The sequence below is a fragment of the Salvelinus alpinus genome, chromosome 20 (genome assembly GCF_045679555.1).
Source record: "Salvelinus alpinus chromosome 20, SLU_Salpinus.1, whole genome shotgun sequence".
NCBI classification, from domain to species: domain Eukaryota; kingdom Metazoa; phylum Chordata; class Actinopteri; order Salmoniformes; family Salmonidae; genus Salvelinus; species Salvelinus alpinus.
Genome location: NC_092105.1, coordinates 49,762,489 through 49,779,621, shown reverse-complemented (window position 1 = coordinate 49,779,621; position 17,133 = coordinate 49,762,489). Strand labels below are relative to the sequence as shown.

Genomic DNA, 17,133 nt, shown 5'->3' with positions numbered 1-17,133 from the left:
TTGGGATACTTTTGGATATTTGTTGTGTAAATGAGGGAGGGATATTCTGTAAATCGAGATGCCACCAGATGTTTGTTTCTATTGTTGTTATCTATTCGGTAACATTCCATAGATCTATACATTCAGAAGGTCAAAATCAATAGGCACACTGCGCTCGCTCCTATCCTCGCTCAGACGACGGACTGCAGCATTTAACGGTAGCCTAAACTGTGGCACCAATTGGGGTTTTAACACCTTGCCGAGTTATTGGTGGCGTGAATGTTTCTGTCTGAGAGTCTCTCCTCTCGCACTGTAGAGTCTTGCAAAAAATACAGCTTCGTAGTGAATTACCATGAATAAAAATAAAGAGCTATCTCATCAGCCCAAAGATTAGTTGGCGTGTGGTCCTGGAGTTGAGCGAGGATACTTGTGCCTTACAGCCCATTATATAAACAAAGAGTGGGTGCTTGTGGAGAGGGAGTTATTGATCATGGAGTGGGACAGTTCCCAGCACAAAACGGCAGATAACAGCCATTGTGAAAGAGGGATGTTGTTGATGTCCTCTATCGCTTCAAAGAGGCCACACTCGCCGTTGAGGCAGGCAAACGGCCTACTCTTCACCTGGTAATTGTGTTGTTCCAAAGGGTAAAGTGTCACCTACAGCTGGATAGGCCTACAGTATATCTAACTTTTTTTTTTTTTTTCTCAACTGAAAACATTCATCCATAATTCTACCAAGCCTACAAGCGTTTTGGCTCGAGAAGACGTTTTGGCTCGAGAAACTTACAATGCAGTAAATACATTGATCATCTCAGCAACATTTTGCCCATGGTCATGGAGTGGAGGAAGTGCAACTTAAATTTAGTTCAAATGCAGTTGAAATAAACATCTGCATTTTAAAACATACTTTTTTTAATCATTATTTTATTGACATTAAGATGTTGATGAACAAATACTGTAGATCAGGGGTGTTAAACTCATTCCATGGAGGGCCTAGTGTCTGCAGGTTTTAGATTTTTCCTTTCAATTAAGACTTAGACAACCATGTGAGGTGAATTCTTTACTAATTAGTGACCTTAATTCATCAAATCAAAGGGAGCCTTGACTAAGTAAACAATAAATAAACCGCAACATGTTGGCTAAAGGAATTGCATTCACGAGTAAATGCAAATGTTTTTAATCTTAGAACAGATAAAACATTCTTTATAAATGATTTTTGTATTTGTTGTGTTGTTTACACTGTTCCAAATGGTAAAAAAGATTGTTCACCTGTTTGATACAAGTCCCTAAAAATAGAAATCAACTCGGCATCAAGGGTCTATTGATATACTATGACAATGCATTTCAAAATAACAGAATAGCATGTTTTGAGTTTTATTTACCCGTGCTTAGTAGCCGAGGCTATATGGCTGCACCGCCAATTTATTAATTTATGAGTCATCACTCGCGTATTTTCAGTCAACACATCAACACATATATATTTTAAGACGATAATGGAATATAACATTACATTTTTGTTTGTCTTACAATAAAAGCATTACAGTGTAACAAGAGTTATAGTAAGTAATGGGCTACAGTCCACTTACAGCTTCTTCTGACAAGGTAGAAACAAAAAAAATACATGTCTTTTTCTGGGTGTGCACGCGGGACAGAGGAAGAGCAATTCTTAAACATTTTTATTTAACCGCCTACCAGGGAACTGTGGGTTAACTGCCTTGTTCAGGGGCAGAACTACAGATTTTTACCTTGTCGGCTCGGGATTTGATCCAGCAACCTTTCCGTTACTGGCCCAATGCTCTAACCACTAGGCTACCTGCCACCCTAAATGCAATCACCCTCTTCTTCTTCATCCTCATCATTCAGTTTATTCAAATTCAATTGTGAATTCAAGAGGCAATTGTCAGTTTCTATGACCCATTCATCAATGCACATCATTCAGATAGAAGAGAGACACATTAGCACCTAGGTACCAGCGCTTTACTCCCAACCCAGAAGCATAATCTGTGTTCTAGCTCCCCCTTGTGGTGATGCAAAGTACTACAATCTACCTCAGTGCTCTGCAGCATAAACTCAACCCTTTTTAATTTAGGAACCACTGTAGATTAACTCTCACTACGAGATGCCATTTTTTTTCTTTCTGCAGAGGATAAGAGAGGAAAAGAGAGAGGAGCGTCGACGCAGGGAGATGGAGAAGAAACGCCAGAGGGAGGAGGAGAAAAGGAAGCGGCGGGAGGAGGAGAGACGCAAACGCAAGGAGGCGGATAAACTGAAGAAGCTGTCGGAGAAGGAGATCAAGATTAAGGTGGTCACTGATTCTGTTGAAACTAATTCTGTTGAAACTAAGTTCAAATCAAAGAACATTTTGAGTAGTATATGCACATTCACTGAATTCAAGTGTTTAGGAAGCCCTTTGTATGCTGGGTTTTGTTAGTCTTAAGTTTTAGTTAGTTCGTAAACTCGGGACCTAGAGTTAAAGCTGCAATCAGCAGTAAAAATAATAACAAATCGCCGTCCCAGCCCGTTTCGGTAAAAAACTGAGGGATGGGGCTAGAGAAATGTAATCACTCTCAAATTCATAGTGCTAAGGATGACCAAAATGTGAGTTTTAGCCATATTTTGAGGCTATATAGTGTTTGTGTACATTTACTTTGTTTACAAACATTGGAGTAAAACAAACATATATACAGTTGAAGTTGGAAGTTTACATAGACTTAGGTTGGAGTCATTGAAACTTGTTTTTCAAACACTCCACAAATTTCTTGTTAACAAACTAGTTTTGGCAAGTCAGTTAGGACATCTACTTTGTGCATGACACAAGTAATTTTTCCAACAATTGTTTACAGACAGATTATTTAACTTATAATTCACTGTATCACAATTTCAGTGGGTTAGAAGTTTACATACAATAAGTTGACTGTGCCTTTAAACAGCTTGAAAAATTCCAGAAAATGATGTCATGGCTTTAGAAGCTTCTGATAAGCTAATTGACATAATTTGAGTCAATTGAAGGTGTACCTGTGGATGTATTTCAAGGCCTACCTTCAAACTCAGTGCCTCTTTGCTTGACATAATGGGAAAATCAAAAGAAATTTGCCAAGACCTCCACAAGTCTGGTTCATCCTTGGGAGAAATTTCTAAATGCCTGAAGGTACCACGTTCATCTGTACAAACAATAGTACGCAAGTATAAACACCATGGGACCACGTAGCCGTCGTACCGCTCAGGAAGGAGACTCGTTCTGTCTCCTAGAGATGAACGTACTTTGGTGCGAAATGTGCAAATCAGTCCTAGAACAACAGCAAAAAACCTTGTGAAGATGCTGGAGGAAACAGGTACAAAAGTATCTATATTCACAGTAAAACGAGTCCTAAATCGACATAACCTGAATGGCCGCTCAGCAAGGAAGAAGCCACTGCTCCAAAACCGCCATAAAGGCAGACTACGGTTTGCAACTGCACATGGGGACAAAGATCATACTTTATGGAGAAATGTCCTCTGGTCTGATGAAACAAAAATAGAACTGTTTGGCCATAATGACCATCGTTATGTGTGGAAGAAAAAGGGGGATGCTTGCAAGCCGAAGAACACCATCCCAACCGTGAAGCACAGGGGTGGCAGCATCATGTTGTGGGGGTGCTTTGCTGCAGGAGGGACTGGTGCACTTCACAAAATAGATGGCATCATGAGGGAGGATAATTATGTGGATATATTGAAGCAACATCTCAAGACATCAGTCAGGAAGTTAAAGCTTGGTTGCAAATGGGTCTTCCAAATGGACAATGACCCCAAACATACTTCCAAAGTTGTGGCAAAATGGCGTAAGGACAACAAAGTCAAGGTATTGGAGTGGCCATCACAAAGCCCTGACCTCAATCCTATAGAAGATTTGTGGGCAGAACTGAAAAAGTGTGTGCGAACAAGGAGGCCTACATACCTGACTCAGTTACACCAGCTCTGTCAGGAGGAATGGGCCAAAATTCACCCAACTTATTGTGGGAAGCTTGTGGAAGGCTACACAAAACATGTTAAAGGCAATGCTACCAAATACTAATTGAGTGTATGTAAACTTCTGACCCACTGGGAATGTGATGAAAGAAATAATAGCTGCAATAACTCCTTCTCTCTACTATTATTCTGACATTTCACATTCTTAAAATAAAGTGGTGATCGTAACTGACGTAAGACAGGGAATTTCTACTAGGATTAAATGTCAGGAATTGTGAAAAACTGAGTTTAAATGTATTTGGCTAAGGTGTATGTAAACTTCCGACTTCAACTGTATTTTGGGTTCTGATTGGGTAGAAGAGTTGAATTCAGCTCATGAGGCATTTTTTATGGATTCTTCAAGAATCAAATATAATTTACAAGTCAAAAAATGTATGTAGCAACTGGCCATTTAAGGATTAAAGAAAGAATAGATAGTTAGTGACTGTTTTGCTAATAACTGCTAGTCGTTTTTGGGTAGTAAGTGTGTTTTGGGCTTGCTTCAGCTCCTAAAGAAGAGTGACCGGGACGATGACATGGACTCTGACAGGCTCAAGGACAAAGGGGACAGTGGGGATATGGAGAGGGCCAAGTGGGACAAACCCAGTGGACAAATGAAGTTCAAGGAAGCCAAGGACAAGTTTGTACCTTTTTTAAGTGAACTATTCATGTAGATAAGTGAACTATTCATATGTTTTTTTCCCAGTCTCCGATGCTTTGTTTTTCTCAGTTCTGACAAACCAAAATTGGAGTTAGCTAGTGGTGGGATGTTTTCTATGCCTTAAGCCCTTTTCTCACCAACTGCATAGCAATCTTTTCATCCGAATTCACCAAAAATACAGATTCAGATTTTGAAGCACTAAACCATTCACACAAAGTCTGATACATATTTCCTTCCACTTTTCCAAACCATTCGTATCATATCACCAATGCTGCTGTGGTCATTTTCAGTACTAATATGCTGTTCATAGTAGCTAGAGAGGATGCAGTAATGAGAAAAATAATACACTACTGGAAAAACCAATATGCGACTGAAAATATTAGGATAGGCTTTTTATCTATAGGATGGATCATGACTCAATATGATATTATTGGCTACGTTTCATTCAGTGGCACATTTAATAAGAGAGGAAACGCAAAACTGGCACCTGTCATCATTTCTCACACATACAGTATGCTGACCATCATGATGCTTGCTGCCTACAGTTTTCTTTCTATCTGATTAAAGAGATGAAGTCCAGACAGGCTAGGTCTATTTTATTAAACTATGTGAATGGACATAAAGAATTAACAAACTCATAGCCTACACGCACACCCACCCACCTATCAATCAAAGCCTTCTGCAGCGCATCTTACTCAGACACATAAGCAAATCACATTTCTCCATTAACTTCAAAATCATTTCTGTTGGATATCAAAAACTAGTCTACGTTATAGAATAGTGCTCAATCATTAAAATTGACGAGGAAAGTTTTAAGTGGGAGATATAGAGACAGCGGTGATATAGGCTATGTGAAGATGAAATTGACAACCATTAGAAAATAAAAACACATGCATGCAACCTTTCCATAGCCTAATTGATCGGCCATTTTTTTAAAGCAGTGTGTGGTTAGTTTGACACTTCATTTGAACTTGAGTGCTTTATCTAAATCTGTGCAACCACTTATTGATTAGGGTAAACTCTGACGGATTTTGTCTCTTTTAGGGTTGCTTATAGAACAGGTGATCGCCTAGATTCACTTTAGTAGGTCTATTAAAAAATATATATACAGTGGGGAGAACAAGTATTTGATACACTGCCGATTTTGCAGGTTTTCCTACTTACAAAGCATGTAGAGGTCTGTAATTTTTATCATAGGTACACTTCAACTGTGAGAGACGGAATCTAAAACAAAAATCCAGAAAATCACATTGTATGATTTTTAAATAATTAATTTGCATTTTATTGCATGACATAAGTATTTGATCACCTACCAACCAGTAAGAATTCCGGCTCTCACAGACCTGTTAGTTTTTCTTTAAGAAGCCCTCCTGTTCTCCACTCATTACCTGTATTAACTGCACCTGTTTGAACTCGTTACCTGTATAAAAGACACCTGTCCACACACAATCAAACAGATTCCAACCTCTCCACAATGGCCAAGACCAGAGAGCTGTGTAAGGACATCAGGGATAAAATTGTAGACCTGCACAAGGCTGGGATGGGCTACAGGACAATAGGCAAGCAGCTTGGTGAGAAGGAAACAACTGTTGGCGCAATTATTAGAAAATGGAAGAAGTTCAAGATGACGGTCAATCACCCTCGGTCTGGGGCTCCATGCAAGATTTCACCTCGTGGGGCATCAATGATCATGAGGAAGGTGAGGGATCAGCCCAGAACTACACGGCAGGACCTGGTCAATGACCTGAAGAGAGCTGGGACCACAGTCTCAAAGAAAACCATTAGTAACACACTACGCCGTCATGGATTAAAATCCTGCAGCGCACGCAAGGTCCCCCTGCTTAAGCCAGTGCATGTCCAGGCCTGTCTGAAGTTTGCCAATGACCATCTGGATGATCCAGAGGAGGAATGGGAGAAGGTCATGTGGTCTGATGAGACAAAAATAGAGCTTTTTGGTCTAACTCCACTCGCCGTGTTTGGAGGAAGAAGAAGTATGAGTACAACCCCAAGAACACCATCCCAACCGTGAAGCATGGAGGTGGAAACATCATTCTTTGGGGATGCTTTTCTGCAAAGGGGACAGGACGACTGCACCGTATTGAGGGGAGGATGGATGGGGCCATGTATCGCGAGATCTTGGCCAACAACCTCCTTCCCTCAGTAAGAGCATTGAAGATGGGTCGTGGCTGGGTCTTCCAGCATGACAACGACACGAAGCACACAGCCATGGCAACTAAGGAGTGGCTCCGTAAGAAGCATCTCAAGGTCCTGGAGTGGCCTAGCCAGTCTCCAGACCTGAACCCAATAGAAAATCTTTGGAGGGAGCTGAAAGTCCGTATTGCCCAGCGACAGCCCCGAAACCTGAAGGATCTGGAGAAGGTCTGTAGGGAGGAGTGGGCCAAAATCCCTGCTGCAGTGTGTGCAAACCTAGTCAAGAACTACAGGAAACGTATGATCTCTGTAATTGCAAACAAAGGTTTCTGTACCAAATATTAAGTTCTGCTTTTCTGATGTATCAAATACTTATGTCATGCAATAAAATGCAAATTAATTACTTAAAAATCATACAATGTGATTTTCTGGATTTTTGTTTTAGATTCCGTCTCTCACAGTTTAAGTGTACCTATGATAATAATTACAGACCTCTACATGCTTTGTAAGTAGGAAAACCTGCAAAATCGGCAGTGTATCAAATACTTGTTCTCCCCACTGTATATGCTATACGAATGATTCATTAATATAGACTCGGTACTGGTACCCCATATATATAGCCAAGTTATCATTACTCATTGTGTGTTATTACTTTTTTATTATTTCTCTCTATTTTCTCTCTGAATTGTTGTGAAATGTCTAACTTACATGCTGACCAAACTGGACACGTTGATTTTGTTCACCCACACCAGAAGCGATCAGGACACGCAGGTTGAAATATCAAAACAAACTCTGAACCAATTATATTTATTTGGGGACAGGTCAAAAATCATTAAACATTTACTTGCTGTTGCTAGCTAATTTGTCCTGGTATGAAAGGGGGATACCTAGTCAGTTGTCTAACTGAATGTATTCAACTGAAATGTGTCTTCCGCATTTAACCCAACCCCTATATAAACATCGGGTTGTTATTTTACCTGAAATGCACAAGGTCCTCAACTCCGACAATTAATCCACAGATAAAACGGTAAACCGAATTTGTTTCTCGTCATCTCTCCTCCTTCCTTAAGGCTTATTTTTCTTCATTGGACTTTATATGGCGGTTGGCAACCAACTTTACAGCAACCTACTGGAGTGTGCACCTAAGTTCATCTTTCATTCACCCACGTGGGTATATGCTCCTAAAAACCAATGAGGAGATGGGAGAGGCCGGACTTGCAGCACGTTGAGCGTCACAAATATAACCAATTTCTATTTTAGCGCCTGGCCATGCAGACGCTCGCTGACGCCCACGAGCGGTGTGGGTGCAATGATTGAATAACGTGTATGTGTACATTTATTTTGCGACGCGAGTGGTGTGGTCAGCATGTTACACAGCTCTCTGTCTTCCTTACTATTCCCTTCATGCGCAATTCATGCATCTCTGCTGGCAACTCGACTTTCTCTTCCCCCTCTCTCTAGCGCTTGAATGAGCAACCTATATTGACAATGAACAGCAATATAGTTTGAAACTTATTTCAAGCCTAGGCCTATTCGAGGAGACAAGCATAGATCGATCCTCTTGGTTACAGCGTTGGCAATGAACTGGCAGGGACGTTTGTATGGCGAGAGCGATGTTTAGCTAGTGTGATGTGATCACATTGGCTATTGATACATTGCTGCACTGATGCAATGTTAATGTAAAAAACAGGCAGAGAAATGTATTAATTCATTCATTCACAGAACGAAACCCACAGACCTGTCAGTGGCAGTGTCCCCGATAACAATTTCAGCTTATAGACGGTTGGCTGACAAGTTCACGCAAATGATTTGCTTGCATCAATGTGGCCGGAAGCCATGCTTTGTTATGATTCTGAACAGTCAGCTAGCTAGCAAAAATGACAAGGACTGCCATGTGGGGAATCGATGGTGGCTCATTTCAGCTAGTTTTATCTTGTTCTTGACACCATGTCTTGTTTTGAGGTGTTTTGACTGATTTCATGTCAATGCTAATATGGCTAAAATTCGCTAGCTAGCTAACCAACAACTGTAACGATCTATTTGAGAGACAAGTGCTCATTGTGCAAATGTATTTGTTTTCAATAAACATTTGTAGATTAAATATAGTTTACATATTGTCAACAATCTCAGCCAACTGTTTTGCCCCATGGTTGTCAGCGCAGTGGTTTTGTTGAATAAACAAACAACCCCTCTATTTTCACATGTGAAAGCAAAAATCTATCCAGTTCTGATTAAATAATTGACGGATTGCAGCAGGACAATATTTTTGTTTTATTGGTTCTTGTTTTATTTAATTGCACCAAAGAAAACAAGTGATAGACAACAATACAGATAAAAAAATGAGACATGGGCCTCCCGAGTGGCGCAGTGGTCTAAGGCACTGCATCGCAGTGCTAGCTGTGCCAGTAGAGATTCTGGGTTCGATTCCAGGCTCTGTCGCAGCCGGCATGCGACCGGGAGGCCCATGAGACGGCGCACAAATGGCCCAGCGTCGTCCGGGTTAGGCCGGCAGGGATATCCTTGTCTCACTAGCGAATCCTGTGGCGGGCCGGGCACAGTGCACGCTGACACAGTCGCCAGGTGTACGGTGTATCCTCCGACACGTTGGTGCGGCTGGCTTCCGGGTTGGATGGGCATTGTGTCAAGAAGCAGTGCGGCTTGGTTGGGTTGTGTTTCAGAGAACGCATGGCTCTTGACCTTCGCCTCTCCCGAGTCCGTACGGGAGTTGCAGCGATGAGACAGGACTGTAACAACTACCAATTGTATACCACAAAATTGGGGAGAAAAAAAGGGTGAAAAATACACACAAAAAAACAAACAAGATGTGCTCGTATTAATTATTTTCGTCCGAATCAAGGACTTTGTGAGAAAGAGCCTTTTACTTTGAGCGAACTTCCTTATCACAGTGGGATGCCAACTTTGGCCATGACCCACCTACAACCTTACCTTTACAAAACGAATGTTTCTATTCAGGGCCAAGGTCTTAAACTGATACCACAACCCTCCAGTGTGATAACCATTCTAACTGTTCTTCCCTTTCCTGCCACTAGGGGTCAGATGGAGAGCGATAAGGGAGAACATGGCCGCAGGCAGAGAGACAAAGACCACAGAGGAAGAGACGAGGAGAGGAAACGACAGCGCCACCACTATGAGTTTGACAAGTTCATACGGCGCAAGGAGGAGACAAAGTGGGGTAAAGGCTACTGCCAGGACCGGGCCAAGAAAGATGGCCACCACCACGGCTCCTACTCCTACTGTCCCAGTACGGGCGACAAGGTGGGTAAGGAGGACAGGGAGGGCATTGGCGCTAGCAGGAAGGACCGCACCCGGAACAAGGTGAGCGACAAGGTGAGCAAGAGAGTTTCTGGTGTTGGGGTAGGTTGTTCTTTTTGTGGTTCATTTTTATTGAAAGAACATTGGTAATGTACAGAAGGTTACGTTTTACATTACAGTGCCTTTATTACTGTGTAATTATTCCTGTACGTACATTGTAAAAACTATTGTTGCAAGGTTGGATTCGTTTGGACTTTTAAGTATTTTTAAGTTAACAAAGGTTGTTTTACATTCTTCTGATATATTCAGTTTTTTTTTTACAATATAACCCCACCATACAGTGGTTTCTCCTTTAAAAGTTGTGAGCTTACACCGCGGGACTTAGAGGTACCCAGCGCCACAGCGTCATTGCTCCAGACCACCACAAGAGGGAGTTAGAGCACTCATTATGCATTTGGGTCCAAAGGTTTTTATATGACCAATCATATTGAGTGGTTCCAATGACGAATTTGACGCGGACCACCTGTGCCTGGTGACTTCAGCAAAGATGGCTGACAAAACATTACTGGAAGCAAATGTATGTAGTTATAACATCATAACGAGTCAAGAAAAAAAATTACAATTGAGAGGAATATGTTAGTTAATGTAGAGACAAATGATTGTGAATATTTTTTTGTTATAAAGTTAATTTACAAAAATGGCTATTTAGCAAGTTTTCCCCCCCCAGCCATATCCAATACCAGGTGTATCAAACTAATTCATTATAGCAAGCAGGGAGCAGGTTTTCGAACCCTCAACATTCTTGCCCGAAGTCCAGCATGCTATCGACTGTGCCCAAATGTATTCATTTGGGTTGGGATCGATTGTGGCTAAAAACACTGTGTCAATTGGAATCTTTTACGTGGAAAGGGGAAAAAGTATTATTATTAGTTTTTCACAAGCATAGCAGGATGGGCTATTAGCTGAACAATAGACTATTCAAACTTTACTAAAGAATTGTCTAATAGCCAAGCTAGATGTGAAACTCCCTCCTCCCCAGCTAACAAATAATTTTCAGGACTATCTAGAAAAAGCAGCGGAGATTCACAATAGGTTTCTAAGAGGAGGCTGTTCTCCACAATGTGTGGATGAAGCTCTTTAATTTTTTATTGGGGAAACCACGACAATGAACTGCTACAAAAAAGACCCGCTAAAGAACACTCTAATGTTCACAACTACATGTACTTTGAACACGCGAAAAGTGGGAGATGCGGTCAAGAAACACTGGCATGTTTTATTTATGCGATAAATTGGTCCATGCTAACTGCCAGCCACAAAAGAAAATCAGCCAAAATGTTTTGGGATTTTCACCCTCCAGACATTATTTCCCAAAGGTCTTAATTATGAAATGCCTATGTATGTAATGTTGTAAATTTGAACATGAATTATGCCCCTATTTCAGATTACTCGTTTTACTTACACTGGACCCAATGATTTATGAAAACTTGCTTGGTAGGTCGATGTCCTCATTGTGGTTTTACAGACGTGTTTAAGACGTTTTATGTACACACTTTATTTGAATATTTATGAAATGCATATTGTTAAATTTGGTAGCACTTATGTTTTTCCTTCGCCTCCAACCCCTTTCGATGTGTGGAACGGATGTGGGTGTGGCTAGGTCTACATCAGGGTGCTAATTTAAAAAAACTCATAAAAGCTCTGACAAAGGCTGTGAGGCCGATACGTAAAGCTTATTAAAGATCAGTGATACGATCAAGAGCAGTGTGCGGGTTCCTTCTTTTTCCTCATCTTATCCGGCTGTTGCCATGCACCTGAAAAAAAGATAGCTCAGATGTGCGAGTGCCTTTTTGAATTTTGAATTTGACTTCACAAACAACAAGAGGGCTTAATTGGAGTCTATTTCTTCGGAGCCTAGACCTATATAAAATAACTTAACTGGCTGAGGTAGGCTGAGGCTTTATTAGGCCTACTTACAATTGCAACTGGTCAAAAATGTAGCATCCTACATAGAACAATCATTTTAAAGAAAAAAAAGTCTGCACGTTCGAACTAAAACAATGTAACTAAAAATAAAGCGCACATTTGTAATTCCCAAACTCTAAAAGTAATTGAAAAGGTAGATACAAATGATGTATGACATTTTGGTTACAATAGAAAATGTAGCCCATCATGCAAATGATTCCTATTAGCAGGACAATATACTTTTTATAGCCCGGCTACTGTTGTGAAAATCCCTCAACTTGCAATGTATTCGATTAAGTACTCTAAAGTGTTACACGGAACCCAAACCGGCTGCGCGCGTGCGCCATCGTGCGCTATCGTGCATAAATTTATTTCCCCCCCCACACCAAACGCGATCACAACACGCAGGTTAAAATATCAAAACAAACTCTGAACCAATGACATTAATTTGGGGACAGGTCGAAAAGCATTAAACATGTATGGCAATTTAGCTAGCTAGCTTGCACTTGCTAGCTAATGTTAATTTGTCCTATTTAGCTAGCTTGCTGTTGCTAGCTAATTTGTCCTGGGATATAAACATTGAGTTTTTATTTTACCTGAAATGCACAAGGACCTCTACTTCGACAATTAATCCACACATAAAACGGCCAACCGAATCGTTTCTAGTCATCTCTCCTCCTTCCAGGCTTTTTCATCTTTGAACTTATATGGTGATCGCATGTAAACTTTCATTGTATTACCACGACAACCGGCAACAAAGTTCGTGGGTACCTGCTTCTATAAACCAATGAGGAGATGGGAGAGGCAGGACTTCCAGCGCGATCTGCGTCAGAAATAGGAACGACATCTATTTTAGCCCTTGGTGTCGCAGACCCACGCAAGCAGTGTGGGTGCAATAATTGAATAACATGGATTTCTATATTTATTTTGCGAGTAATTCTTTATGGATCCAACTAAATCAACATCTGCATTTTGAAATAGTTTTTGAAATAATTATTTTATTAACGAAATGTGTTTGTTTATTAGGCTACTGTGCAGTCTACAATACATACTGTAGTTAACATGGGACTCTTTCAAAATGCAGATGTTGATTTAGTTATGGATCCATAATGAATTACTATGGGAATAAATATCACTGATTTACAGAAATATTGGAACAAAGTTGTCTAATGAAGGCAAACAATTTAGAATCCTCCAATCCTGTAGCCTACTCCCAACCGTCATGTTGTACATCGCCGTATTTTCCATTCCATCCTAACGGAAACCCTGAGGGTTTTGTTTTTCGTTTTTCTCTGAATAGAAACACCATAATATTAATCAAATTAATTAAGCCAAATTTCTTAAAATCAATCCCATATTCTATGTTATTACAAAAAAGGTTTTAAATTCTCTGGTAATGCCAATACGGAATACTATCAAATGCTTCTCAAAGATCCCCTCTGGTGGTCAAACTAACATTAACTTGCAGTAACAGAAAAAATGGCTGAGTATTAAATGACATGCCACAGAATGCTGCGGCAGCACACAAGGTGTGCCATAGTACGACGCGACTTTTAAAGGAGGAACCACTGAACACATTTCCAGCTGCTTGTCACGCAGCATGTATACCCAAGTCTGTGTTTCGTCAGCTGCGAAGACAGTGTTATACTGTTACAGTGCAGTGGAGACATTTTTATTTCAATACAACTTTATTGTGCACGAGATGATGATTTACAGCATAAGATGATCATATGTACTGTCATCCTACATCGTGTTGAAAACAGTGAAAATTACAGTACATATTCACTACACATAAGAACATTACATATCTACATGTTACTCCTATTGATCCAGGCTCGTGTCTCTCAGTCTGTGTTAGCCCATCAGGACAGAGGGACGTCCCAGTCAGAGGGGCCACACCAGATAGGAGGGGCTCTGCCAAACAAGGTACAGTCAGCTATCCTTTCCACTACCAGCTAAGGTACAGCTACAGCTAGACTTTCTACATGGGGGATGAGGGTGGGGGGGGGGGGTTATTCCGCCAGGCAAGCTCAATTAAAAGCTTTTTGTGGTTCATTTTTATTGAAAGAACATTGGTAATGTACAGAAGGTTACGTTTTACATTACAGTGCCTTTATTACTGTGTAATTATTCCTGTACGTACACTGTAAAAACTATTGTTGCAAGGTTGGATTCGTTTGGACTTTTAAGTATTTTTAAGTTAACAAAGGTTGTTTTACATTCTTCTGATACATTTTTTTTTTTTAACAATATAACCCCACCATACAGTGGTTTCTCCTTTAAAAGTTGTGATCTTACACCGCGGGACTTAGAGGTACCCAGCGTCACAGCGTCATTGCTCCAGACCACCACAAGACGGAGTTAGAGCACTCATTATGCATTTGGGTCCAAAGGTTTTTATATGACCAATCATATTGAGTGGTTCCAATGACAAATTTGACGCGGGCCACCTGTCCCTGGTGACTTCAGCAAAGATGGCTGACAAAACATTACTGGAAGCAAATGTATGTAGTTATAACATCATAACGAGTCAAGAAAAAAAATTACAATTGAGAGGAATATGTTAGTTAATGTAGAGACAAATGATTGTGAATATTTTTTTGTTCTAAAGTTATTTTACAAAAATTGCTATTTAGCAAGTTTTTTCCCCCCAGCCATATCCAATACCAGGTGTATCAAACTAATTCATTAAAGCAAGCAGGGAGAAGGTTTTCGAACCCTCAACATTGTTGCCCGAAGTCCAGCATGCTATCGACTGTGCCCAAATGTATTCATTTGGGTTGGGGTCGATTGTGGCTAAAAACACTGTGTCAATTGGAATCTTTTACGTGGAAAGGGGAAAAAGTATTATTATTAGTTTTCACAAGCATAGCAGGATGGGCTATTAGCTGAACAATAGACTATTCAACCTTTACTAAAGAATTGTCTAATAGCCAAGCTAGGTGTGAAACTCCCTCCTCCTCAGCTAACAAATAATTTTCAGGACTATCTAGAAAAAGCAGCGGAGATTCACAATAGGTTTCTAAGAGGAGGCTGTTCTCCACAATGTGTGGATGAAGCTCTTTAATTTTTTATTGGGGAAACCACGACAATGAACTGCTACAAAAAAGACCCGCTAAACAACACTCTAATGTTCACAACTACATGTACTTTGAACACGCGGAAAGTGGGAGATGCGGTCAAGAAACACTGGCATGTTTTATTTATGCGATAAATTGGTCCATGCTAACTGCCAGCCACAAAAGAAAATCAGCCAAAATGTTTTGGGATTTTCACCCTCCAGACATTATTTCCCAAAGGTCTTAATTATGAAATGCCTATGTATGTAATGTTGTAAATTTGAACATGAATTATGCCCCTATTTCAGATTACTCGTTTTACTTACACTGGACCCAATGATTTATGAAAACTTGCTTGGTAGGTCGATGTCCTTATTGTGGTTTTACAGACGTGTTTAAGACGTTTTATGTACACACTTTATTTGAATATTTATGAAATGCATATTGTTAAATTTGGTAGCACTTATGTTTTTCCTTCGCCTCCAACCCCTTTCGATGTGTGGAACGGATGTGGGTGTGGCTAGGTCTACATCAGGGTGCTAATTTAAAAAAACTCATAAAAGCTCTGACGAAGGCTGTGAGGCCGATACGTAAAGCTTATTAATGATCAGTGATACGATCAAGAGCAGTGTGCGGGTCCCCTCTTTTTCCTCATCTTATCCGGCTGTTGCCATGCACCTGCAAAAAAGATAGCTCAGATGTGCGAGTGCCTTTTTGAATTTTGAATTTGACTTCACAAACAACAAGAGGGCTTAATTGGAGTCTATTTCTTCGGAGCCTAGACCTATATAAAATAACTTAACTGGCTGAGGTAGGCTGAGGCTTTATTAGGCCTACTTACAATTGCAACTGGTCAAAAATGTAGCATCCTACATAGAACATTCATTTAACTTTTACTTGGTACTCATCCCGGATCCGGGAGCACCCCCCACAGTAAAAAAGCTGACTAGCATAGCCTAGCATAGCGTCACAAGTAAATACTAGCATCTAAATATCATTAAATCACAAGTCCAAGACACCAGATGAAAGATACAGATCTTGTGAATCCAGCCATCATTTCTGATTTTTAAAATGTTTTACAGGGAAGACACAATATGTAAATCTATTAGCTAACCACGATAGCAAAAGACACAACCATTTTTTTCCTGCATGGGCAGCTATCACAATTTCGACTAAATAAAGATATATATAGCCACTAACCAAGAAACAACTTCATAAGATGACAGTCTGATAACATATTTATGGTATAGCATATGTTTTTTTAGAAGAATGTGCATATTTCAGGTATAAATCACAGTTCTACATTGCAGCTGCAATCTGAAATAGCGTTGGAAGCAGCCGGAATAATTACAGAGACCGACGTCAATTACCAAAATACTCATCCTAAAACATTTCTGAAAAATACACAGCATACAGCAAATGAAAGCCCAACATCTTGTGAATCCAGCCATCATTTCTGATTTTTAAAATGTTTTACAGGGAAGACACAATATGTAAATCTATTAGCTAACCACGTTAGCAAAAGACACCACTTTTTTTACTCCACCAGTTTTTTACTCCATCAGTAGCTATCACTAATTCGACTAAATAAAGATATATATAGCCACTAACCAAGAAACAACTTCATAAGATGACAGTCTGATAACATATTTATGGTATAGCATATGTTTTTTTAGAAAAATGTGCATTTTTCAGGTATAAATCACAGTTTACCATTGCAGCCACTATCACAAAACTCACCCAAAGCGACTAGAATAACTACAGAGAGCAACGTGTATTACCTAATTACTCATCTTAAAACATTTCTGAAAAATACACAGCGTACAGCAAATGAAAGCCCAACATCTTGTGAATCCAGACAATATTTCAGATTTTCTAAGTGTTTTACAGCGAAAACACAATATATCGTTATATTAGCATACCACATGAGCTAGCATCACCCCAGCATTGATTCCAGGCAAAAAGCGCGATAACGTTATCACCACCAAAATATATAAATTTTTTCACTAACCTTCTCAGAATTCTTCAGATGACAGTCCTGTAACATCATATTACACAATGCAT

The 17,133-nt window shown here is 40.1% G+C and overlaps 1 protein-coding gene across 2 annotated transcripts in view; it reads left to right on the top strand.

The window, feature by feature from the left end:
* The window catches only part of LOC139547036 (regulator of nonsense transcripts 3A-like), a 31,697-nt gene that overhangs the window by 6,817 nt on the left and 7,747 nt on the right, over positions 1–17,133 (top strand). The window contains exons 7-10 of one of the 2 annotated variants that reach the window (XM_071356086.1): positions 2,123–2,281; positions 4,470–4,603; positions 9,826–10,123; positions 13,859–13,936. In XM_071356086.1, coding sequence (XP_071212187.1) covers positions 2,123–2,281; positions 4,470–4,603; positions 9,826–10,123; positions 13,859–13,936 — 669 coding nt within the window. Of the gene's footprint in view, positions 1–2,122; positions 2,282–4,469; positions 4,604–9,825; positions 10,124–13,843; positions 13,937–17,133 lie in introns of both variants that reach the window. The other variant, XM_071356085.1, reaches the window with a different exon arrangement.